The sequence below is a fragment of the Coregonus clupeaformis genome, chromosome 16 (assembly GCF_020615455.1).
Source record: "Coregonus clupeaformis isolate EN_2021a chromosome 16, ASM2061545v1, whole genome shotgun sequence".
Lineage (NCBI taxonomy): Eukaryota > Metazoa > Chordata > Actinopteri > Salmoniformes > Salmonidae > Coregonus > Coregonus clupeaformis.
The window spans coordinates 58,466,361-58,489,852 of NC_059207.1; the positions used below are offsets into that span (position 1 = coordinate 58,466,361).

Sequence of the window (23,492 nt, forward strand, 5' to 3'; positions counted from 1 at the left end):
GGGTAAGAGCGTTGTGCCAGTAACCTAAAGGTCGCTGGTTCTAATCCCCGAGCAGACTAGGTGAAAAATCTGTCGATGTGCCCTTGAGCAAGGCACTTAACCCAAATTGCTCCTGTAAGTCGCTCTGGATAAGAGCGTCTGCTAAATGACTAAAATGTACCATCTTTGTCTAATTCTACAGTGTCAGTGGGGTTTAGAAAAGCCACTGCATTGTTTTGATAGAAATCACTTATGTCTCAAAACCCAAATGGTGTTGAAGACTATTTTTCCAGTTGCAGTCTGTTGTATCAAACATTTGTGTAATATGGTTGCCAAGTTCTGAGTAATAGTTAATCACAAGTCAAACCAAGAGAAACTAACTTTCTTACAATGCTGATTTATGTAAAATAGAGGAAATGGTCAAAGGCCTAATGCCTAATCCTGGCGGTGAGGCCCGGAGGTCTCCAGGCTGGTTTGCTTGCATGCCACGCGCCTGCTCTCTTAGCCTGGGTCTGCCTAGTGTTATGACCACCAGCAGCGTGCCCAGTCAGGCTGAAAGACATGTCTCCCACACCAGCCGTCCCACCTCGCTGTGCTGAAGACTCAAGGACATCAACATTAGGATTCCCAGCAGACGGGTTGTCCTGGCTGCAGTAGGTGTAGGAACTGGCCATCCTTTGCAGTAGCTCCAGTGCTAGTGGGATAAGGCTTACCACACCACTGTAGTAGTTCCTGGCCTCGTCACAGCTCAGTCGATTCACTTCATCATGTGGGTAACTGCAGACAAAGAAAGGACCTGGGTTAGAAAACACAGGCAAAATAGTCTAACAGTGGATGACCCTCGCAACTCTAGTTTAAAAATGCAACTAATATTCTGCAACATTTACCATATCTATTGTCAAACGCAGTCCTTGATGTACATTACAACTCATTGACAAACCAGCTATCACTCAACTGGGCCTGCAGTTTGCTGATGTTGCAGTTGTAGCTGAGAAGCAACCTGTAAGTGTCTAGGATGCCACCTCCAGGGCTTTGGTTTGCGCCCTCCAGGAGCCTCAGAAAATCCCTCAGCTCCCCCACAATTTTCAAGAAGAGGGTGAAAATGCGCCGATCTGTGGCATTACTGCAGTGGTGCTCCATGTACCCTTGAACCTGTGCAATAAGGGATAGGTTCATTATTTAATTTTTAAAAAGGAATTGTGAGAATAACTGCTGAGATGGTCTCACCTGCATGACTGATGCCACTGGTTCTGTCCTATCATGAGCATGCTCCCGTGACCTCTCTAGGGCTGCTATGAAAATGAACTGCTGTTGTTTGAAGAGCTTACGCATGTGTTCAATGGCCTTCAACCTCTCCCTTGCCTCACTCATTGTGACCCTTGCCAGTTGTGCACACTTGTCAACAGGAAAATACAATTTGAGATGGATAAGAAGTTTACTATATGGAGCTGCAGCACAATACTCTGCTGCTCTGGACAAAGTCTCTAGACAGACGGGTTGCCTTGTACCAACGTAGGATCTGGGTTTCCGAGACTAATCTGGACAGGTCCCAATAAATAGAATTTACCTGCTGGTCTATGTGCGAGTCAGTCTTGCAGTATCAATAATTTTTCCATGGATAAAAAGTTAGTTAGCCCAGAATTTTGCTAAATGATAGTTCAGGTTTGACAACGAAGCGCTGTGGTCTCAGAATGTAGTCTTGGGGAGTTCTGTCGAACCAACAATCAACGAAGGTTCTGACGTTGCTGGGCAACATGACACCAATAACGTTTTCCTTAGCAACGTGCGAATTCGTCTTGGCAAGCGACTTGGATTCATATGATAAGCAGGTAAGAAAATATTCTACAGTTTTCCAAAAGCCAGGCGCAAACTAAGCTATATACTTAGTCACATTTCATTAGGTATTGTACAATAAGTGTACAAGTTCATGAGTGTTGGCAAATACCCAAATGAAACGCAATGTTTATTAATAGTCAGAATTCGCTAGTTAGCTAACGTTAGCTAGCAACGTTAGCTAGCATTTTGGTTAGCAAAGAACAAAAAACACGCAGCTTGTTTACTTTGGCTAACTTGATAAGTCAATCTTTTAACCAGAGGGCCTAGAAGTAGGACCAACGGGGGCCTCAGAGTGCTTTTCAGGGGGTCCCTGAAAAAACGGATAAAATAGCAGGAAGGCCAAAATACAGCTCTCGTCACATTCAATGGAATAACTGTTTGACATCCAGACATTAAACAATTTCATTGTGCAATTACATGGCAAAGTTGTTTGGTATTCATTTTGGATATTTATATATCTTGTTACAAAATATCCCACCTTTTCCCCATCAAACAGACTGCAAATCACCTTATTGCAATGGATGAAACTGCAAAACCCCTAAGAATTCCACCTGAAATGGCTATTTATGCAGAGAAGCATGAAATATTTGATTTAGTCCAGGTAAACCTATTTACTATTTCATTTGACAATAACATTGCAAAAGATTCCTGCTAGTTACCACCACCTCTCTAGTCTGGTCTCAGATCTGTTTGTGCTATCATATCAACTCCCTGTCATACACAGAACAGATCTGTAACCCGGCTACCGGTTTGACAAGAGGGAGTACAGCTACAGCCGGAAGTGACTTTATGTAGCAGGTTAGTTGAGCATTTTAGCTAACCCAAACCTTTTTCCTACCCTTAACCCAAGTCTCCTAACCTGCCACATTAATGATCCTAACCTGCTATGAAAAAGTCACTTCCGGTTGTAGCTGTACTCCCTCTAGTCAGAACCCAGGCTACCTCTGCTCTCCTTTTGCTTCAACTCCCTGACTGATCTGTCATCTTACCCTTTTTCAACAGAGCTGGTGATGAACACTACTACTTTCATCCCTTTCATTGCTTGTTTACATTTTAATAAATATAAAAATAAACATGCTCTAATGGTAGAGTGTGATTTTGTTGTTTTAGACATTGGTGATGAATCTTATGGTTGATAAGCCAGAGGATCCCATCCAGTATCTAGTCGGTCTTCTCAAAAGGGGCAGTGTTGAGGGTAAGTGCTTTCTGGTCCACATACAGTAGGTATTTCATGATTGTATGCCTAGTTTGTGACTAAGCATTTTCTGCTTCATATACATTTACTTTAAAAACGGTGTCAAATGGTCCCTATGGCTCTGTCTTGCTCAAACCTGGGTGTAAATATTACACTGATTCTGTTGCAAAACGTTTTGCAACAAACCGTTTACTCCAAATGGAAAACACAAACTAGAGTTTCTATTGGGCAAATTCAGGTAGGTCACTACCCGTTTGCTTCCGTTTGGTTCTTAAAAGGTTTCCGTAATGAATACACCCCTGATGTGCATACAACTGAATTTGTGTAGTGTTGTTACTCTACCACTAGGTGGCACTATAGGAGAAGTTTCAGCCACTGGCTGTGTTTACATAGGCAGCCCAATTCTGATATTTTTCCCACTAATTGGTCTTTTGACCAATCAAATCAGACCTTTTCACGTCAGCTCTTTTTCAGAGCTGATCCGATTGGTCAAAATTCCAAATTGGTGGGAAAAAACTATCAGAATTGGGATACGTGTGTAAACGCAGCCTATGAGGCGCATGGCGTTCACATCCCACATGTCTTTTCATTGAATAATGTTAACTGAAAAACTAAATTGTGGTCGTAATACATGTTTGTTTTATTTTTGCAGTACCCAGAGTAATGTTGTTAGGTCCACCTGCATCAGGGAAAAGAACAATTGTGAGTAGATGTTTGGTCTCAAACTGATTTTTAAAGTCTACAGTATTAGGATGAATTGAGATGTCATGAAAATCGATGGAATAGATTTTGTTTGGGATCAAATATTTGTTGTGTCATAAGACAGTAGCTACTACGCCACCCCTTGGTTTACACCGGAGAAAAGGGGAGCTCCAAAATGCTAGGACATAAGGTTCCCAACACAGGCCTACCAAATGTATGTAACACTGATGAACAATGGGAAACTGCTAATATTTGATCAGGGAAATCTTTTTACATGACAACTTTGTTTCAGTACTAAAAACAAAGAGCAAAGAATGGGCTGGCATTTCACTTCTAAAGAGAAGAATGACATGACAAAAAAACATGAATACATTTGATCATTGACAAAATTCAAGCTTGCAAATTTCTATTTTTATTTTTTAGAAAGTACACTTAGACAATAAGTATTCTTTACAGATATACCAGTCCCAATATATGGCTTGTGATTTTAACACCTAGGGAAGGACAAATTCATATAATAAATGTACTTTACCCTTATATATACAGTGCATTCGGAAAGTATTGAGACCCCATCCCTTTTTACATTTTTAAAGTCTACAGTATTAGGATGAATTGAGATGTCATGAAAATCGATGGAATAGATTTTGTTTGGGATCAAATATTTGTTGTGTCATAAGACAGTAGCTACTACGCCAGTTGTCATGTAAAAAGATTTTTCCACATTTTGTTACGGTACAGCCCTTTTTTTTTTATATCCCTCATCAATCTACATACAATACCCCATAATGACAACGCAAAAACAGGTTTTTAGAAATGTTAGCACATTTCTTAAAAATAAAAAACAGAAATACCTTATTTACATAACTATTCAGACCTTTTGCTATGAGACTCGAAAATTGAGCTCAGGTGTATCCTGTTTCCATTGATCATCCTTGAGCTGTTTCTACAACTTGATTGGAGTCCACCTGTGGTACATTCAATTGATTGGACATGATTTGGAAAGGCACACACTTGTCTATATAAGGTCCCACAGTTGACAGTGCATGTCAGAGCAAAAACCAAGCCATGAGGTCGAAGGAATTGTCCATAGAGCTCCGAGACAGGATTGTGTCAAGGCACAGATCTGGGGAAGGGTACCAAAACATTTCTGCAGCATTGAAGGGCCCCAAGAACACATTGGCTTCCATCATTCTTAAATGGAAGAAGTTTGGAACCACCAAGACTCTTCCTAGAGCTGGCCGCCCGGCCAAACTGAGCAATCGAGGGAGAAGGGCCTTGGTCAGGGAGATGACCAAGAAACCGATGGTCACTCTGACAGAGCTTCAGAGTTTCTCTGTGGAGATGGGAGAACCTTCCAGAAGGACAATCATCTCTGCAGCACTCCACCAATCAGGCCCTTATGGTAGAGTGGCCAGACAGAAGCCACTCCTCAGTAGAAGGCACATGACAGCCCGCTTGGAGTTTTCCAAAAGGCACCTAAAGGACTCACAGACCATGAGAAACAAGATTCTCTGGTCTGATGAAACCAAGATTGAACTCTTTGACCTGAATGTCAAGCGTCACGTCTGGAGGAAACCTGGCACCATCCCTACAGTGAAGCATGGTGGTGGCAGCATCATGCTGTGGGGATGTTTTTCAGGGGCAGGGACCGGGAGACTAGTCAGGATCGAGGGAAAGATGAAGTGGGCTCACAATTTTGCCTAAGAACACAGCCATGAATAAAGAATGGTACTAACACATCCTCAGAGACTTCTCCCAACCATCCAAGAACAGTTTGGTGACAACCAATGCCTTTTCCAGCACGATGGAGCACCTTGCCATAAGGCAAAAGTGATAACTAAGTGGCTCGGGGAACAAAACATCTACATTTTGGGTCCAGACCTTAATCCCATTGAGAACTTGTGGTCAATCCTCAAGAGGCGGGTGGACAAACAAAAACCCACAAATTCTGACAAACTCCAAGCATTGATTATGCAAGAATGGGCTGCCATCAGTCAGGATGTGGCCCAGAAGTTAATTGACAGCATGCCAGGGCGGATTGCAGAGGTCTTGAAAAAGAAGGGTCAACACTGCAAATATTGACTCTTTGCATAAACTTAATGTAATTGTCAATAAAAGCCTTTGACACTTATGGAATGCTTGTAATTATACTTCAGTATACCATAGTAACATCTGACAAAAATATTTCATAACACTGAAGCAGCAAACTTTGTGAAGACCAATACTTGTGTCATTCTCAAAACTTTTGACCACGACTGTAAATGTGATATTTCAGTTATTAATATATTTGCAAAAATGTCCAAACCAGTTTTTGCTTTGTCATTATGGGGTATTGTGTGTAGATGGATGAGGGAAAAAAACGATTTAATCAATTTTAGAATAAGGATGTAACGTAACAAAATGTGGAAAAAGTCAAGAGGTCTGAATACTTTCCGAATGCACTGTATACCTGTGGTAGAATTATAGGCCTACCTTCAAGAAGACACATTCATTCAACAAACAATTCTGGCACATGGCACCACAGGATGCTGACATGTAAAATGGCTTCTCAAAATGGCTTCTTCTTCTTTGGGATTGGGTTAGCCGATCGCATCCAACTTTCATGGTGCATACACCGCCACCTACTGTACTAGAGTGTAAGGCCAGTCACGGCCTAACTATATTAAATTCTCTTCATTAGTGTTCCTCTAAGAAAGTGAAATAGAGCCCTAGACACCACTTCCCTTTCCTCCTTCCACTTCACCACCCAAACCACAACACCGTCCAGCCTCTCTAACCCTTTCACATACTTTCCCTATCTACGTCATACAATTCACAAAATATCAACACCTGCTCCACCGTTTCCTCCACTAGACACTCATCACACAGACCTGTTTCATGTCTCCCTCTCATCCACAACGTGCCATTCAAACCAGTGTGCCCAAACCCTAGTCTACTCCACACAACTTCCTCTCTCCTACATCCCCTACTCCCCACCTCTTCCTTTACTGATCGATGCATGCGATAAAATTGCCTCCCCTTAGTACTAGCATCCCACTCCCTTTGCCAAAGATCGAACCCTTTTGCCCGGATCAAAGACTTGACTTCCCTGCGGCCCAGTGGGACCTGAATATCTACCCCCTCTCTCCTCACCGCACTCTTAATCACCACATTGGCCTTCTCATTACCCTCCACACCCACATGGGCGGGAACCCAACAAAAGCTTACCACCCCTCCCATCCTCTCCAATCCCGTTAACAGCACCATCATCTCCACATCATCTCCCTATCCGACCTGCCCGTCTTCACACTACTCAACACTGCAGCCGAATCAGAGCAGATCACCACTCAGTGGTTTCACCTCCTCCAACCATCTCAAACCTATAATCATGGCCATCAACTCTGCCGCCATACACTGACACACAATCAGTTAACCGCTGACATACTCTAACATTGAAATCTGGGATATACACCTCAGCTCCCACCCTTCCACTGACTGGATCCTTTGAACCATCTGTATATATCCTTAAAAACGAATAAAGCCGATCATCTATACACCTCTCCACACACCGTCTCACGTCCTCAGCCCATTCTCTCCTGCCCTCAATCATGTCCACATCTGCAATTGGTTTCGAAAACAGCTACAGATGCAATTGCAATTGCCGGCCCTCTCCCTCTCTCCCCCAGTCCATATTCTACAACGTTCTGCCCGATTGTCCACCCGTACGCCCTCTGCTTACCCCCTCCTCGCTCCCAGCATTCCCCAGTTGCCGTGATCGCAGGATGTCCTTAACTCCCTTTCAACCTCGCCCAGTACGCTAATGCCAGTTTGTCCCGCCTTATCCTCAGTGGCAGTTCGCCACTATCCACCTGCAATGCCTCAACAGGTGTCGTCCTGAAGGATCCCACACACCATCTCAGGGCCCTTGACTGTATCCTATCCAGGTGCTGTAGTACCGTTTTGGCTGCCGTTCCATATACTAAGCACCCATAATCCAAAGATAACCTGATCAATGCTTAGTACATATACAACAGTGTTTGTCTAGCCAACCCCCAATCATATCCTGCCACTGCCCTCATGAGGTTCAGCACCTTCCTGCATTTAATTTCATACTCTCATCAAACAACATACCTAAATACTTAAAGTCAGACACCCTACCTATATCCTGACTGTATATTTGCAGCCCTAACATCTTTAAATTTCCTCCTAGAAAACACCATAAAGCAGGACTTGGCCACAGACATCCTAAACCCCTATGTTAGAGACCAAATCTTCCACAACTCCCACAGCTTCTTGCATCTTCCTCATCACAGATTTCACATTCCCACTTCTCTTCCATACAGTCCCATCATCAGCATACAAGGCCACACCCACTCCCTATCCCACCTCCTTAAATATGTCACCAATCATCAGGGGGAACAACACCAGACTAACCACACTTTCCTGAGGAGTATCATTGTCCACTTTAAACCGCATTGATAATTCTGACCCCACTCTCACTCGTATGACTCGATCGAAAAGGAAGTCCATGATCCAGTTATACAGACGTCCCCCAATGCTCTCAACTTGATCAACAACCCTTCCCTCCACATTGTATTGTAAGCTTTCTCAATGTCAAAATGCATAACACTCACCACCTCTTCTATTGCCTTGGCTATCTCTGTACTAACTGTCACCAGGACATCCATGTCAGACCTCCCTCCCCTGAACCCACTCTGTGCTACGCTCATCAAACCCCTAACTTCCAAGAAATGCATCCTACTCACTATCATCTTTTCCATCAACTTACACATGTTGGATGTCAGCGTGATAAGCCTATAACTGCCCACCCTAGCGGGATCTTTACCTGGTTTTACAAACGGCAACACCACCGCACGTTTCCACCCAGGTATCACCCCAATCCTCCACACCTTATTATACAACCCTAACACTGCTTCCAACACACTGTTCGGTGCATGCTTAAACATCACCTAACACACCCTGTCTTCTTCAGGAGCAGTCCGCCCGCAGCCCTCCAACGCCCTTGTCATCTCAAACATAGAAAACTCTGCATCCATAGCTGCTACTGATTCCCCTTTTCTCTTTAAGACATCTCCATGCTCCTTTAACTTTTCCTTACGTCTCCTCTTACCCTGATCACACAGGTGCTCACGTCTATGAACCGCTGCAAATGCACCACCTAGGACATTTGCCTTTTCTTTACTTGGTACAGCTGTGACGTTTCCTTTTACCAACAGTGGAATTCCAGCAGTTTTACCCTTCCCCATCATTTTTTAAAACATTTTCCAAACCGCACCAATTTCGGTCCCTCTACCAATAGTGGATTCATATTCCCGCCATGCCTCTCTTTTCTCAGTCTTAATCGTTCTTCTCTCCATCGCTCTCTTCCTTTGATACTCCATGAGATTCCTTTCTGTCAAGCCATTCTTAAGTACCCGTACTGCTATATCCCCTTTCCCGCACTCATTTGTCCACCACGGCACCACCCACCGTCTTCCTCCCCCGGAACACACTGGAACAGTCACACCTGCAACTGATATAATTACAGACGCTACTACCTCAGTGCACTCATCCACAGACCCCTCCGTTGATAACGATTGTCCCGTCCGCCCGCTCACACAGGTACTTGAACATCTTCCAGTTAGCCTTCTCAAAGCACCTCATGTTATTGCCTCTACTCTGCATACACACACCCATATTGACCTTACACCGGATCTAGAAAACGATCACTCCCAACCTTGGTTTCTCTTATCACTTCGTATTCACACCTCCCTGACACCACTGCAGATACCAATGTCAAGTCCAAGCATGACTCTGTAGCCGTCGCCACGTTGATTCTCGTCCCCCTCCCATCATTAACACCCACTAATCCCCTGTTATCCATCAATTCTTAAACTATACTCCCATTGTATATCTTTATGCGTACTAACCCAGAGTTCATTATGGGCATTAAAATCACCACACCATATTACCTTCCTACCGCTACACGTCCTATCAATCCCTTCTAACTGTGCTAACATGAGGTTTGCAGGGGTTATAGAAATTAAACTATTACAACGTTACCTCTATTCCGACATATTTCTATTACCACACATTCCAATTCCTGTATCTCCAATACTCTGTACGCCATCCCCTCATTAACGAACGTAACACAACCCCCACCCGACCCCTCCCCTCTATCACACCGTACCGAACTGAATCCCGGAATCACAAACTCCAGTTGAGGTTTGAGCCGTGTCTCTTGGACACACACTACATCTGGCACTACATCCATGTCATATACAAACTTCTTAAACTCCTGCCCTATTAGGTATTAAGCTTCTAGAGTTCCATTGAAGGACCGCAAAAAAACAGACTAAATAGGATGTTCCAACCCATCAGCTCTTGACTGAGTCAACAGCTCATGCTATTTACTCCAGTTGCTTCTGTAATTCCCAGGAAACCTTTGGCCGCGCGTACCACCACATCTATGCGTGCAGACTTGTTCTTAACCTGATCACTCATATTCATCACACTACACATGAACGCCAAGAAGTCAACCCTGTTCACCACCAACAATTATTTTGTGACCGCACACTGATGGTCACATTTGGTGGAAATCCCAGTTTGTGCTACTCCCTCACCTCCCCCTTCCATCGGAGGCTGCTGCACCAGTTTCCTCACAGGTTCTGTACGTTGAACCCTCTGTGCTGCTTTAACATACTTGACCTTGTTTGGGATCTTTTATCTCTATACATCCCGCTTCCTGCTTCTGTACTATACAGCCCCCAAACGCAGCACTATGTTCCCCGCCACCGTTACAGCACCTTGCCTTGGCCTCCAGCCCACACTTGCCATATTCATGCGGTCCCCCACACTTTGCGTAACGTCTCTGCCACTTACAGACGCTAGCCACATGTCCCTTGCGCTGGCACTTAAAGCACCGAAGCGGCGCTGGCACAAACTCCCTAACATAAAAGCTGATGAATCCACCTCCATCAGTACTCCCGCAATCACCCCTCTCACTTTCGCCCTTCTGCCAGCGATATGGCATTTCACCGTACCTCCATTTAGAGCCTCCATTTTCTGAGTTATATTAACCGCAAATATCAATACCTTAGCTTTCCCTACGCACCTAGCATCTTTTACATGTCCTATATCTGATTTGATGCCTTTTGACAAGGTAATCGGATGTAACATTTTGCTGGTTGGCTCAGAAAAGACCACCATTACTTTGTTCTCCTGTACCTCATCTCCCTGCCTGTTTGCTTTTCTTGATTCCCCCCTTCCATCTATGTCCCCATCTGTAGTAAATCCCCCCTCATCCTCTTTTCTGAACCTTTTCCTTTTTTTTTTCTCTCGTACAGTCGTGTAGGTAGACTCCTCACTAATCCTACCACCTTCATCCATCTCAGACTTACTCCCATCTGAGCTGCCATGCCTGTCTCAGTACAGCTGTGCAGATCCACCAACCAAATGCAACACTGCGTTCACTTTCGAAACCGAACGTTATTATCGAACACAAAAAAATAAAAATAAACTATGACCAGCCTTTTTATCGTTGTTCTGTTCGATTGTAACAAACAAATGTTTGTAAACTAAAATGTCGTCTTCTTCTTCTTCTATGGTATTATGGTGGTCCGCAAACATACATTATAGGTGCATGCCGCCACCTACTGTGTGGGGTGAAAACTCTGGAACTTTATCAAAAAAAATAATGTTTCAGCTGTAAAGTCCTGGAGATCCAAAAACCTTTTTGCTGCATTAACAATTATGTGAAGTTTCTTCGATTTCTTGTTAGTTTGACCAGGCCCAGATCCAGGATGACATGCCTGAGGGGCCATTTTAAATCCATGAGTGGCACAACGAGAATTGCTTTAGAGCCCTAATAAAACAAGGTAGATTGGTCCTACTACTGTTCAAATATACAAAAATGTATCTGAAATGTAGCCGTACACATCAACAACCGTCGTTTTATAGAACACAAGAAAGATATGCGCCCCACTACGACATACATAACTGCCGTAGGCCTACACATAATTTGCGCCTACCAACACACACAGATCAGCTCCACAAAATGAGCACCATGGCTAAAATATTCTTACATGCTTCATAGCTTGAACTTGAATAATTAGAACTATAGGCTACATTGCTGTTGAATTTGTGACACTACGCAATGAGCGTAACCAAGCCTCCACTTCTCCAGTTGTGCCATATTTTCTGTATGGAAGAGTTTCACACACACACACACACACACACACACACACACACACACACACACACACACACACACACACTTCTCGTGATGTATTGTTGTCTCTACCTTTTTGTCCTTTGTGCTGTTGTCTGTGCCTAACAATGTTTGCACCGTGTTTGTGCTGATTCCATGTTGTGCTGCTGTCATGTTGTGTTGCTACCGTGTTGTTGTCATGTGTTGCTGCCATGCTGTGTTGTTGTCTTAGGTCTCTCTTTATGTAGTGTTGTGGTGTCTCTCTTGTCGTGATGTGTGTTTTGTCCTACATTTTTATTTTTTATCTCAGCCCCCGTCCCCGCAGTTGGCCTTCTGCCTCTTGGTAGGCCGTCATTGTAAATAAGAATGTGTTCTTAATTTACTTGCTTAGTTAAATAAAGGTTCAACAAAAACATTTTCATAGTATTGGCATCACCTTTTCAGTAGCCTATCACACAATTAATCTGAAATGCAAAATAGTGATAACAGAGTGAACGTTTGCCTAGTTATTTTAGTAGGCTACACACGGTATTGGTGGTACTACTGCGACATACAAAATGTAAAAACATTTTGGCTTATCTGAAATGCAGCCATATACACAACAACTGTTATTGAAGAGAAGGCACTCGAAGACTGGTAGCCCAAGAACCACTCATTAAAACAGCACACACCATAACCATCGATTCAGGACCATGGACAGAAGGCTACCGCCAGTCAGCTTATTGAAAGGACAATGTTAGATGTGCTGCCAATTTCAGCACCACCGGAGTGGACAGCCAGGACAACAGGAGCGCTGTGCCAGGGCTCACCTCAGAGTACAACCAATTAGGCTACATTGGTCATTGTCCTGTACCCATCAAATAATGCCAAACTGTATATCTATCAATAGCAATTAGACCCGCAAAAGCAAGTAGCCTAATGACATTAAGAATCACAGATGCATTGAAGTAAAAAGCAAAGGACTAAACTATACATTACATAACTTTTTTGCCAAACAACCAGTAGGCTTACATGAGGAAAAACCAATGAATAAATAATTCTGGCACGGCGGCCAGGGCCATAAAGGTTGTAGCTTACCATTTAGAAGAGTTGCAGCCTCCTTGATGCTGTCGTGAACCTCATGAGAAGTTTCTGATTCCATTCTCCTTCCTGGCTAAATTTACTTGTCAGGTCCCTCTCAATTGCCAGCTGGACAAGCTGAGCTTTTTGTTGATGTATCATGCTCTGTGTTCAGAGTCTGTTTTTCACTGAATACGTTCTTCAGGGTGGAGAACACATTTGCACATTGCTGTAGATGCTCCAACATTTTGAATCATATTTCACTGCCAACAGCACAGTCGGCATTGCTGACAAAGGCCCGCTGTATGTTTGAAGAACACTGAGTGGGTCCATTTGTTGTTGCTGGCTGTGGTTGCGATTTCACTTTGCAAGCCACAATAAACTCTGCTTACACTGGTTCAGTTTTGGTTAGATTCAACAGGTCGTCAGGTGCTAGTGGCGGGGGTAATTGAGGTGCAGGTGCTTGTTGTGACATTACCCAAATGCTGTTGGTGCTAGGCCCTGGCTCTTTTCGATCTTGTTGGTCAGCAGGCGGCGTGGGGGATGCATTTGATGCTAGGCTCCTCAACCTCGGTGGTCGGGCCTGCTGCAGGCTGGTCGGTGAGCTTGGCATTTCTCTCGACATGGTGGTTCCATTCACCATACGGTTCAATCGACGTGCATCCACCACTCCTGGTATGTTGTGCTTTAGATTTTCAGCCTCAATTTCCACCGCGACGCCAGAGATGACACATTTTACCGGTGCCCTGTTCAGAAAATCGAAGCTTTCTACTTCATACTCCGATAATTCCCAGAGACACAATGCGCTTTGCTTTTGTTCTTCTGACATACAATAAATCAACACCATACCACCCCTGGTCACTTTGATTGACTCAACCTTTCCCAGTGCGTCCTCCACCATCTCCTTGACCGCAAATGGATCTCCCAAAAACACATCCTTATCCAATGAAACGTACTCCAACAACGAACAAGGCATTATTAGACCGAGGTTTATCTTCATTAACAACTTAAGCCTGTTTGCTCAATTTTTTTATTCTTACACTCATTTCCATTGACTTTAATGCGCCATCCGACTCAGTGTTTCTGCTTCCGCCATCTTTGCTCAAGAGACTTCTCAAAATGGCTTATTTCCACTTCCCTTATAAAGGCTAGCAGAAATGGCCCAATACCTGAAACAGTGCCACCACTGGTAGACCTCCCATGGTCCCAACAAGCATTTAAACATTATAGGCTAGCCTATGTACAGTGGGGAGAACAAGTATTTGATACACTGCCGATTTTGCAGGTTTTCCTACTTACAAAGCATGTAGAGGTCTGTCATTTTTATCATAGGTACACTTCAACTGTGAGAGACTGAATCTAAAAATTCCAGAAAATCACATTGTATGATTTTTAAGTAATTCATTTGCTTTTTATTGCATGACATAAGTATTTGATACATCTGAAAAGCAGAACTTAATATTTGGTACAGAAACCTTTGTTTGCAATTACAGAGATCATACATTTCCTGTAGGTCTTGACCAGGTTTGCACACACTGCAGCAGGGATTTTGGCCCACTCCTCCATACAGACCTTCTCCAGATCCTTCAGGTTTCGGGGCTGTCGCTGGGCAATACGGACTATCAGCTCCCTCCAAAGATTTTCTATTGGGTTCAGGTCTGGAGACAGGCTAGGCCACTCCAGGACCTTGAGATGCTTCTTACGGAGCCACTCCTTAGTTGCCCTGGCTGTGTGTTTCGGGTCGTTGTCATGCTGGAAGACCCAGCCACAACCCATCTTCAATGCTCTTACTGAGGGAAGGAGGTTGTTGGCCAAGATCTCGCGATACATGGCCCCATCCATCCTCCCCTCAATACGGTGCAGTTGTCCTGTCCCCTTTGCAGAAAAGCATCCCCAAAGAATGATGTTTCCACCTCCATGCTTCACGGTTGGGATGGTGTTCTTGGGGTTGTACTCATCCTTCTTCTTCCTCCAAACACGGCGAGTGGAGTTTAGACCAAAAAGCTCTATTTTTGTCTCATCAGACCACATGACCTTCTCCCATTCCTCCTCTGGATCATCCAGATGGTCATTGGCAAACTTCAGACGGGCCTGGACATGCGCTGGCTTGAGCAGGGGGACCTTGCGTGCGCTGCAGGATTTTAATCCATGACGGCGTAGTGTGTTACTAATGGTTTTCTTTGAGACTGTGGTCCCAGCTCTCTTCAGGTCATTGACCAGGTCCTGCCGTGTAGTTCTGGGCTGATCCCTCACCTTCCTCATGATCATTGATGCCCCACGAGGTGAGATCTTGCATGGAGCCCCAGACCGAGAGTGATTGACCGTCATCTTGAACTTCTTCCATTTTCTAATAATTGCGCCAACAGTTGTTGCCTTCTCACCAAGCTGCTTGCCTATTGTCCTGTAGCCCATCCCAGCCTTGTGCAGGTCTACAATTGTATCCCTGATGTCCTTACACAGCTCTCTGGTCTTGGCCATTGTGGAGAGGTTGGAGTCTGTTTGATTGAGTGTGTGGACAGGTGTCTTTTATACAGGTAACGAGTTCAAACAGGTGCAGTTAATACAGGTAATGAGTGGAGAACAGGAGGGCTTCTTAAAGAAAAACTAACAGGTCTGTGAGAGCCAGAATTCTTACTGGTTGGTAGGTGATCAAATACTTATGTCATGCAATAAAATGCAAATTAATTATTTAAAAATCATACAATGTGATTTTCTAGATTCAGTCTCTCACAGTTGAAGTGTACCTATGATAAAAATTACAGACCTCTACATGCTTTGTAAGTAGGAAAACCTGCAAAATCGGCAGTGTATCAAATACTTGTTCTCCCCACTGTACATACAGTATTCACCAAGGTTTACATTTGTTTTGCACGCGTCACAGCACAGCAGATCATGCCGCACTTGCCTGGGTCGAAATCCGTGCTGTGATGTGCGCACAAAAAAGACTGCATCTGTACCAGGTTTGGTTGTCCGGATATTTATGCTACTCAGTGTATCATACGGTAGCAGCGTGTATTCAAAAAACCACCGAACCACACCTATTTGCTCCATGTTTTTCCTAGAGAGTAGAGCACAGCTATCTCAACAGGTGGTAAATTCAACATGGGTGGCAAAGTTATATGAATTGCCTCTATGAACTGATAGCCTATTTGTCCTGTTATTTTCAAGCCATTTATTTTTTATCCCCACAGGCCAGGAAGCTGTGTGAACACACTCAAGTGATCCATATTACAGCCAGCAACATTCTGAAGGAAGACACTGACCTAACCAAGAAGGCTCTACAGTACAAAACCAAGCAACAGGTACAGTTCAGGGGATTTTATTGTGTCTGTGAAGAACTAGAGACACTGTATCCTTATTTCTGAGTTATCATTCCTTACTTTAAAAAAAGTGGAATAGAAAATTATTAGATAGAAATAACACTGTCCCATGATCTTACTTCACGTGGAATATGGGATCGAAGTATGACAAGTATATCTTTCCTGTGCTTCTGAAAAGGTAAGAAAAAGAGTAGCCGGCAATGTTGTTCAATTTACGTGGAAGCAAATAACTCAGCACATCAGAAAATAAGTTTGATAAGAGAACGAGAAGGAAGAATTCACAGGGCCTGCAAAAGCAGGTCCTCGTGGTATAATTAGTTTCATTATCATTCCCCCTCCAGTCTTTCAAGGTCCTTCCTTCGGCAAAAAACTGCCCCTTAAAAGGCCTATTTTGGTGATTCTATTTAAAAGCCAGGATGGAGAGAAAGATAGAAGACAGGAGCGTTTCTGAATCAGAGCCCGTATTCATAAAGCACCTCAGGGTAGGAATGCTGATCTAGGATCAGGTCATACCTGTCCATAGAATACTGTTCATTATGATCGAAGACGCTTGATACATACAGCTCCATGTCTTTCGTGGAGGTGAAACTGCTTTTAATTGTTTTTATATACACTACCGTTCAAAAGTTTCGGGTCACTTGGAAATGTCCTTGTTTTCCATGAAAACATACATGAAATTAGTTTGAATAGGAAATATAGCAAAATGAATAGGACATGTAGTCATTGACAAGGTTAGAAATAATGATTTTTAATTGAAATAATAATTGTGTCCTTCAAACTTTGCTTTCGTCAAAGAATCCTCCATTTGCTGCAATTACAGCCTTGCAGACCTTTGGCATTCTAGTTGTCAATTTATTGAGGTAATCTGAAGAGATTTCACCCCATGCTTCCTGAAGCACCTCCCACAAGTTGGATTGGCTTGATGGGCACTTCTTACGTACCATACGGTCAAGCTGCTCCCACAACAGCTCAATAGGGTTGAGATCCAGTGACTGTGCTGGCCACTCCATTATAGACAGAATACCAGCTGACTGCTTCTTCCCTAAATAGTTATTGTATAGTTTGGAGCTGTGCTTTGGGTCATTGTCCTGTTGTAGGAGGAAATTGGCTCCAATCAAGCGCTGTCCACAGGGTATGGCATGGCGTTGCAAAATGGAGTGATAGCCTTCCTTCTTCAAGATCCCTTTTACCCTGTACAATTTTCTCACTTTACCACCACCAAAGCACCCACATTGCCTCCACCATGCTTGACAGATGGCATCAAGCACACCTCCAGCATCTTTTTATTTGGTCTGCGTCTCACAAATCTTCTTCTTTGTGATGCGAACACCTCAAACTTCAATTTGTCTGTCCATAACACTTTTTTCCAATCTTCCTCTGTCCAGTATCTGTGTTCTTTTGCCCATCTTAATATTTTCTTTTTATTGGCCAGTCTGAGATATGGCTTTTTCTTTGCACCTCTGCCTAGAAGGTCAGCATCCCGGAGTCGCCTCTTCACTGTTCACGTTGAGACTGGTGTTTTGCGGGTACTATTTAATGAAGCTGCAAGTTGAGGACCTGTGAGGCGTCTGTTTCTCAAACTAGACACACTATTTGTCCTCTTGCTCAGTTGTGCACCGGGGCCTCCCACTCCTCTTTCTATTCTGGTTAGATCCAGTTTGCGCTGTTCTGTGAAGGGAGTAGTACACAGCGTTGTACGAGATCTTCAGTTTCTTGGCAGTTTCTCGCATGGAATAGCCTTAATTTCTCAAAACCAGAATAGACTGACGAGTTTCATAAGAAAGTTATTTGTTTCTGGCCATTTTGAGCCTGTAATCGAACCCACAATTGCTGATGCTCCAGATACTCAACTAGTCTCAAAAGGCCAGTTTTATTGCTTCTTTAATCAGCACAACAGTTTTCAGCTGTGCTAACATAATTGCAAAAGGGTTTTCTAATGATCAATTAGCCTTTTAAAATGATACAGTGAGGGAAAAAAGTATTTGATCCCCTGCTGATTTTGTACGTTTGCCCACTGACAAAGAAATTATCAGTCTATCATTTTAATGGTAGGTTTATTTGAACAGTGAGAGACAGAATAACTCCAGAAAAACGCATGTCAAAAATGTTATAAATTGATTTGCATTTTAATGAGGGAAATAAGTATTTGACCCCTCTGCAAAACATGACTTAGTACTTGGTGGCAAAACCCTTGTTGGCAATCACACAGGTCAGACGTTTCTTATAGTTGGCCACCAGGTTTGCACACATCTCAGGAGGGATTTTGTCCCACTCCTCTTTGCAGATCTTCTCCAAGTCATTAAGGTTTCGAGGCTGACGTTTGGCAACTCGAACCTTCAGCTCCCTCCACAGATTTTCTATGGGATTAAGGTCTGGAGACTGGCTAGGCCACTCCAGGACCTTAATGTACTTCTTCTTGAGCCACTCCTTTGTTGCCTTGGCTGTGTATTTTGGGTCATTGTCATGCTGGAATACCCATCTACGACCCATTTTCAATGCCCTGGCTGAGGGAAGGAGGTTCTCACCCAAGATTTGACGGTACATAGCCCCGTCCATCGTCCCTTTGATGCGGTGAAGTTGTCCTGTCCCCTTAGCAGAAAAACACCCCCAAACCATAATGTTTCCACCTCCATGTTTGACGGTGGGGATGGTGTTCTTGGGGTCATAGGCAGCATTCCTCCTCCTCCAAACACGGCGAGTTGAGTTGATGCCAAAGAGCTCGATTTTGGTCTCATCTGACCACAACACTTTCACCCAGTTCTCCTCTGAATCATTCAGATGTTCATTGGCAAACTTCAGACGGGCCTGTATATGTGCTTTCTTGAGCAGGGGGACCTTGCGGGTGCTGCAGGATTTCAGTCCTTCACGGCGTAGTGTGTTACCAATTGTTTTCTTGGTGACTATGGTCCCAGCTGCCTTGAGATCATTGACAAGATCCTCCCGTGTAGTTCTGGGCTGATTCCTCACCGTTCTCATGATCATTGCAACTCCACGAGGTGAGATCTTGCATGGAGCCCCAGGCTGAGGGAGATTGACAGTTCTTTTGTGTTTCTTCCATTTGCGAATAACCGCACCAACTGTTGTCACCTTCTCACCAAGCTGCTTGGCGATGGTCTTGTAGCCCATTCCAGCCTTGTGTAGGTCTACAATCTTGTCCCTGACAACCTTGGAGAGCTCTTTGGTCTTGGCCATGGTGGAGAGTTTGGAATCTGATTGATTGATTGCTTCTGTGGACAGGTGTCTTTTATACAGGTAACAAGCTGAAATTAGGAGCACTCCCTTTAAGAGTGTGCTCCTAATCTCAGCTCGTTACCTGTATAAAAGACACCTGGGAGCCAGAAATCTTTCTGATTGAGAGGGGGTCAAATACTTGTTTTCCTCATTTAAAATGCAAATCAATTTATAACATTTTTGACATGTGTTTTTCTGGATTTTGTTGTTGTTATTCTGTCTCTCACTGTTCAAATAAACCTACCATTAAAATTATAGACTGATACTTTCCTTGTCAGTGGGCAAACGTACAAAATCAGCAGGGGATCAAATACTTTTTTTCCCTCACTGTAAACTTGGATTAGCAAACACAACGTGCCATTGGAACACAGGACTGATGGTTGCTGATAATGGGCCTCTGTACGCCTATGTAGATATTCCATAAAAAACCAGCCGTTTCCAGCTACAATAGCCATTTACAACATTAACAATGTCTACACTGTATTTCTGATCAATTTTATGTTATTTTAATGGACATAAAAATTGCTTTTCTTTCGAAAACAAGGACATTTCTAAGTGACCCCAAACTTTTGAACGGTAGTGTATATATTTACTAGAGTAATACTGAAGTTATGATCCGGTAATGGAAGTGGGAGAGGGTTGAGGACTTGTGTCTGTCTAGCAGGTGATTTCAGATATACACTCCTCTTGAAGCTGTGCAAGCATTCTCACACTTTTGGCCAGTGGCGCTTCTCTCTAGGTGACACTTCAAAGAGTGTGTGCAGACATTGTGCATGCTGTGTGGCAGCAACTGACTGGCTTTAGGGCAGTTTGGGCAAATGCTAGCTGAGCTGGTCCACCTTTATTTGTCTAAATTGTTAGTTTTTTCATAGAATGGTCATATTTTGGCTAATAATGGGAGCCCTGTGGAAAAGAATGGGCCGGTGTGGGGGCCTTGAGGAAAAATAGTGGGGCAGTGTTATTCGAAGTACCCAGGACAGAGCCAATATTCACTCCCCACAAAGGCCCATTGGTGTTGCCACAACACATCTAGCATAAGGAAGACCAATCAGAGATACAGTAGTTGTTCCTGTTTTTGAATATATTGTGTCGTTTGCGATGTGGCCTGGATTCAGTCTGAGGCAGAGGGCTACTTGGGTCACTTTTGAAGTGAGGATTGGAATCTCAATCAAGAGATTAAAATGTTCTGTTCTTACTTGTTGTTTGTTGTTGCTTTTGTTTTTTTAGGAAATCCCAGGTGACCTTTGGATCAAGTTGATTCAGCAACGGCTGTCGAAAATAGACTGTGTCCGACGGGTAAGAGTGCACATATGCATGAAGGCATGCACCCACGCATGCATGTGCACACACACACACATTACATTTGTAGCTCTTTATTGAAAGAAAAGATAGGCCATATTATGAAATTGGAGAATAACAGTGCCTTGGAAAAGTATTCATCCCCCTTGGCGTTTTTCCTATTTTGTTGCATTACAACCTGTAATTTAAATGGATTTTTATTTGGATTTCATGTAATGGACATGCACAAAATAGTCAAAATTGGTGAAGTGAAATGAAAAAAAGAACCCCCTTTGCTATGAAGCCCCTAAATAAGATCTGGTGCAACCAATTACCTTCAGAATTCACATAATTAGTTAAATAAAGTCCACCTGTGTGCAATCTAAGTGTCACATGATCTGTCACATGATCTCAGTATATATACACCTGTTCTGAAAGGTCCCAGAGTCTGCAACACCACTAAGCAAGGGGCACCACCAAGCAAGCGGCACCATGAAGACCAAGGAGCTCTCCAAACAAGTCAGGGACAAAGTTGTGGAGAAGTACAGATCAGGGTTGGGTTATAAAAAATATCAGAAACTTTGAACATCCCAAGGAGCACCATTAAATCCATTATTAAAAAATTTAAATAATATGGCACCACAACAAACCTGCCAAGAGAGGGCCGCCCACCAAAACTCACGGACCAGGCAAGGAGGGCATTAATCAGAGAGGCAACAAAGAGACCAAAGATAACCCTGAAGGAGCTGCAAAGCACCACAGCGGAGATTGGAGTGTCTGTCCATAGGACCACTTTAAGCCGTACACTCCACAGAGCTGGGCTTTACGGAAGAGTGGCCAGAAAAAAGCCATTGCTTAAAAAAATAAATAAGCAAACACGTTTGGTGTTCGCCAAAAGGCATGTGGGAGACTTCCCAAACATATGGAAGAAGGTACTCTGGTCAGATGAGACTAAAATTGAGCTTTTTGGCCATCAAGGAAAACGCTATGTCTGGCACAAACCCAACACCTCTCATCACCCCGAGAACACCATCCCCACAGTGAAGCATGGTGGTGGCATTATCGTGCTGTGGGGATGTTTTTCATCGGCAGGGACTGGGAAACTGGTCAGAATTGAAGGAATGATGGATGGCACTAAATACAGGGAAATCCTTGAGGGAAACCTGTTTCAGTGTTCCAGAGATTTGAGATTGGGACAGAGGTTCACCTTCCAGCAGAACAATGACCCTAAGCATACTGCTAAAGCAGCACTCAAGTGGTTTAAGGGGAAACATTTAAATGTCTTGGAATGGCCTATCCAATCCAATTGAGAATCTGTGGTGTGACTTAAAGATTGCTGTACACCAGCGGAACCCATCCAACTTGAAGGAGCTGGAGCAGTTTTGCCTTGAAGAATGGGCAAAAATCCCAGTGACTAGATGTGCCAAGCTTATAGAGACATACCCCAAGAGACTTGCAGCTGATTTTTGGGGTTGAAATGACGTGAAAAAAAACTTTGATTCAACCAGTTTTTGCCCAGTGGGTTTATGTTGGTGTTTCCTTTATATCGGTAGTTACCTCTAGCTAGTCCATGACATTGTGCAGTTCCAAAAAGACTTGGATGAGTTACCAAGGCATGGGACAAGATCAATGTTGAGATGTGTAGGCTTCCATACCCCTCCTACTTCCCGGTCCGTCACTTTCAATTATAACAGTTAGACATGCCAATGGACTCCCACACACACACTTAGAAATGAACAGAATTTTAGCGGATCAGCAAATGCTAATAGTAACAAATACCTGTATATTATCTAGCCCTTCCATTTGATGTGTTTACTTAATGATGTGAATTACACAAGTGTACAGCTCCATTCCCAGCGGATCAGCCCTTCCTCCCAGGGGGATTTGGGCCTCTTGTGATAGAACATGATGACTCTTTGAGGAAAACCCTCATCACACACCCGTCACCCGCCTCCACCTGTCTGTGATCTCCTCTCTAATGTGACATGGGTAACCCACAACAGAGTCAGCCATACCCCCAAACCTAGGCCCTCTAATCCTGACACTGTCTCTATCACACAGTCAATAAGCTCACTATCAAACACACAGCAGCCATTCTTGTGATGGGTATCTTATCTCTGAAGTGTCAGTTTTCCCTGTAGTGGTGTGAAAAAATATGGAAATAGCAAAAAACTGCTATTATTTATCTTCTAAACTTTGCTTAGGCTGAATACATTACTTTTTCGCTTGGCATCCTTTAACTTTCGCCTTTTAAGTGCCGTAGTTTGTGATTCGTTTTTTCTTTTAATTTGGTAATGGCTGTTTATCCCTTTAGGCTAAATGTCTGATGGTGTTTAATCATTTGTTTCATTATTTTCCTGTACATCTTCATAAACGGCTGAGAATTCAGTCAGGAATAGGAGCTAGTTCTGTCGCAGGCAACAAAGCAGTACTGTTGCAGATTTACCAGATCTGCATCGGGTTGGAGTCTCTCTGTCACACACAGGCACTCCTTCATCTCCTGGTCCCTCTCTTCACGTGCACAAAAATGGAGTAGCGACAGAGTGATTGACACATTGCATCACGACTGAAGTCAAGGCCTATCTGCTTAATTGCAGCTCCACTCGTTATCGGCTGTTTTTTTGTGCTCTCTCTCTCTCTCTCTCTCTCTCTCTCTCTCTCTCTCTCTCTATTTTTCTCTCTCTCTCTGTGTTTTTTTCAAATG

General features: G+C 43.5%; 2 protein-coding genes across 5 annotated transcripts in view; one reads left to right on the top strand and one right to left on the bottom strand.

The window, feature by feature from the left end:
- Positions 1-130: 130 nt before the first annotated feature.
- Positions 131-1,634, bottom strand: spaca9 (sperm acrosome associated 9). The gene is made up of 4 exons (XM_041900558.2): positions 1,547-1,634; positions 1,207-1,374; positions 935-1,131; positions 131-756 (listed from the first exon to the last, which is right to left on the bottom strand). The coding sequence occupies exons 2-4, from the start codon at positions 1,348-1,350 to the stop codon at positions 408-410; spliced, it is 690 nt and encodes a 229-aa protein (XP_041756492.2). The 5' UTR covers positions 1,351-1,374; positions 1,547-1,634; the 3' UTR covers positions 131-407.
- Positions 1,635-1,710: 76 nt separating this feature from the next.
- Positions 1,711-23,492, top strand: part of ak8 (adenylate kinase 8) — an 82,969-nt gene continuing 61,187 nt past the window's right edge. For 2 of the 4 annotated variants that reach the window (XM_041900557.2, XM_041900554.2), the window contains exons 1-6: positions 1,711-1,808; positions 2,312-2,416; positions 2,926-3,010; positions 3,663-3,712; positions 16,151-16,261; positions 20,738-20,806. In XM_041900557.2, the coding sequence (XP_041756491.1) occupies positions 1,734-1,808; positions 2,312-2,416; positions 2,926-3,010; positions 3,663-3,712; positions 16,151-16,261; positions 20,738-20,806 (495 nt within the window). In that variant the 5' untranslated portion in view covers positions 1,711-1,733. Of the gene's footprint in view, positions 1,809-2,311; positions 2,417-2,539; positions 2,614-2,925; positions 3,011-3,662; positions 3,713-16,150; positions 16,262-20,737; positions 20,807-23,492 lie in introns of all 4 variants that reach the window. The other 2 variants (XM_045225951.1, XM_041900555.2) reach the window with 2 other exon arrangements.

What these genes read in the sequence shown, in the direction of transcription:
- spaca9 (XM_041900558.2), bottom strand. Translation starts at nt 1,350, where the DNA reads ATGAGTGAGGCAAGGGAGAGGTTGAAGGCCATTGAACACATGCGTAAG. An exon ending in CAGTGGCATCAGTCATGCAG is followed by an intron (nt 1,132 to 1,206) that starts GTGAGACCATCT and finishes CTTATTGCACAG; the next exon opens with GTTCAAGGGTACATGGAGCA. An exon ending in ATCAGCAAACTGCAGGCCCA is followed by an intron (nt 757 to 934) that starts GTTGAGTGATAG and finishes CTTTGTCTGCAG; the next exon opens with TTACCCACATGATGAAGTGA.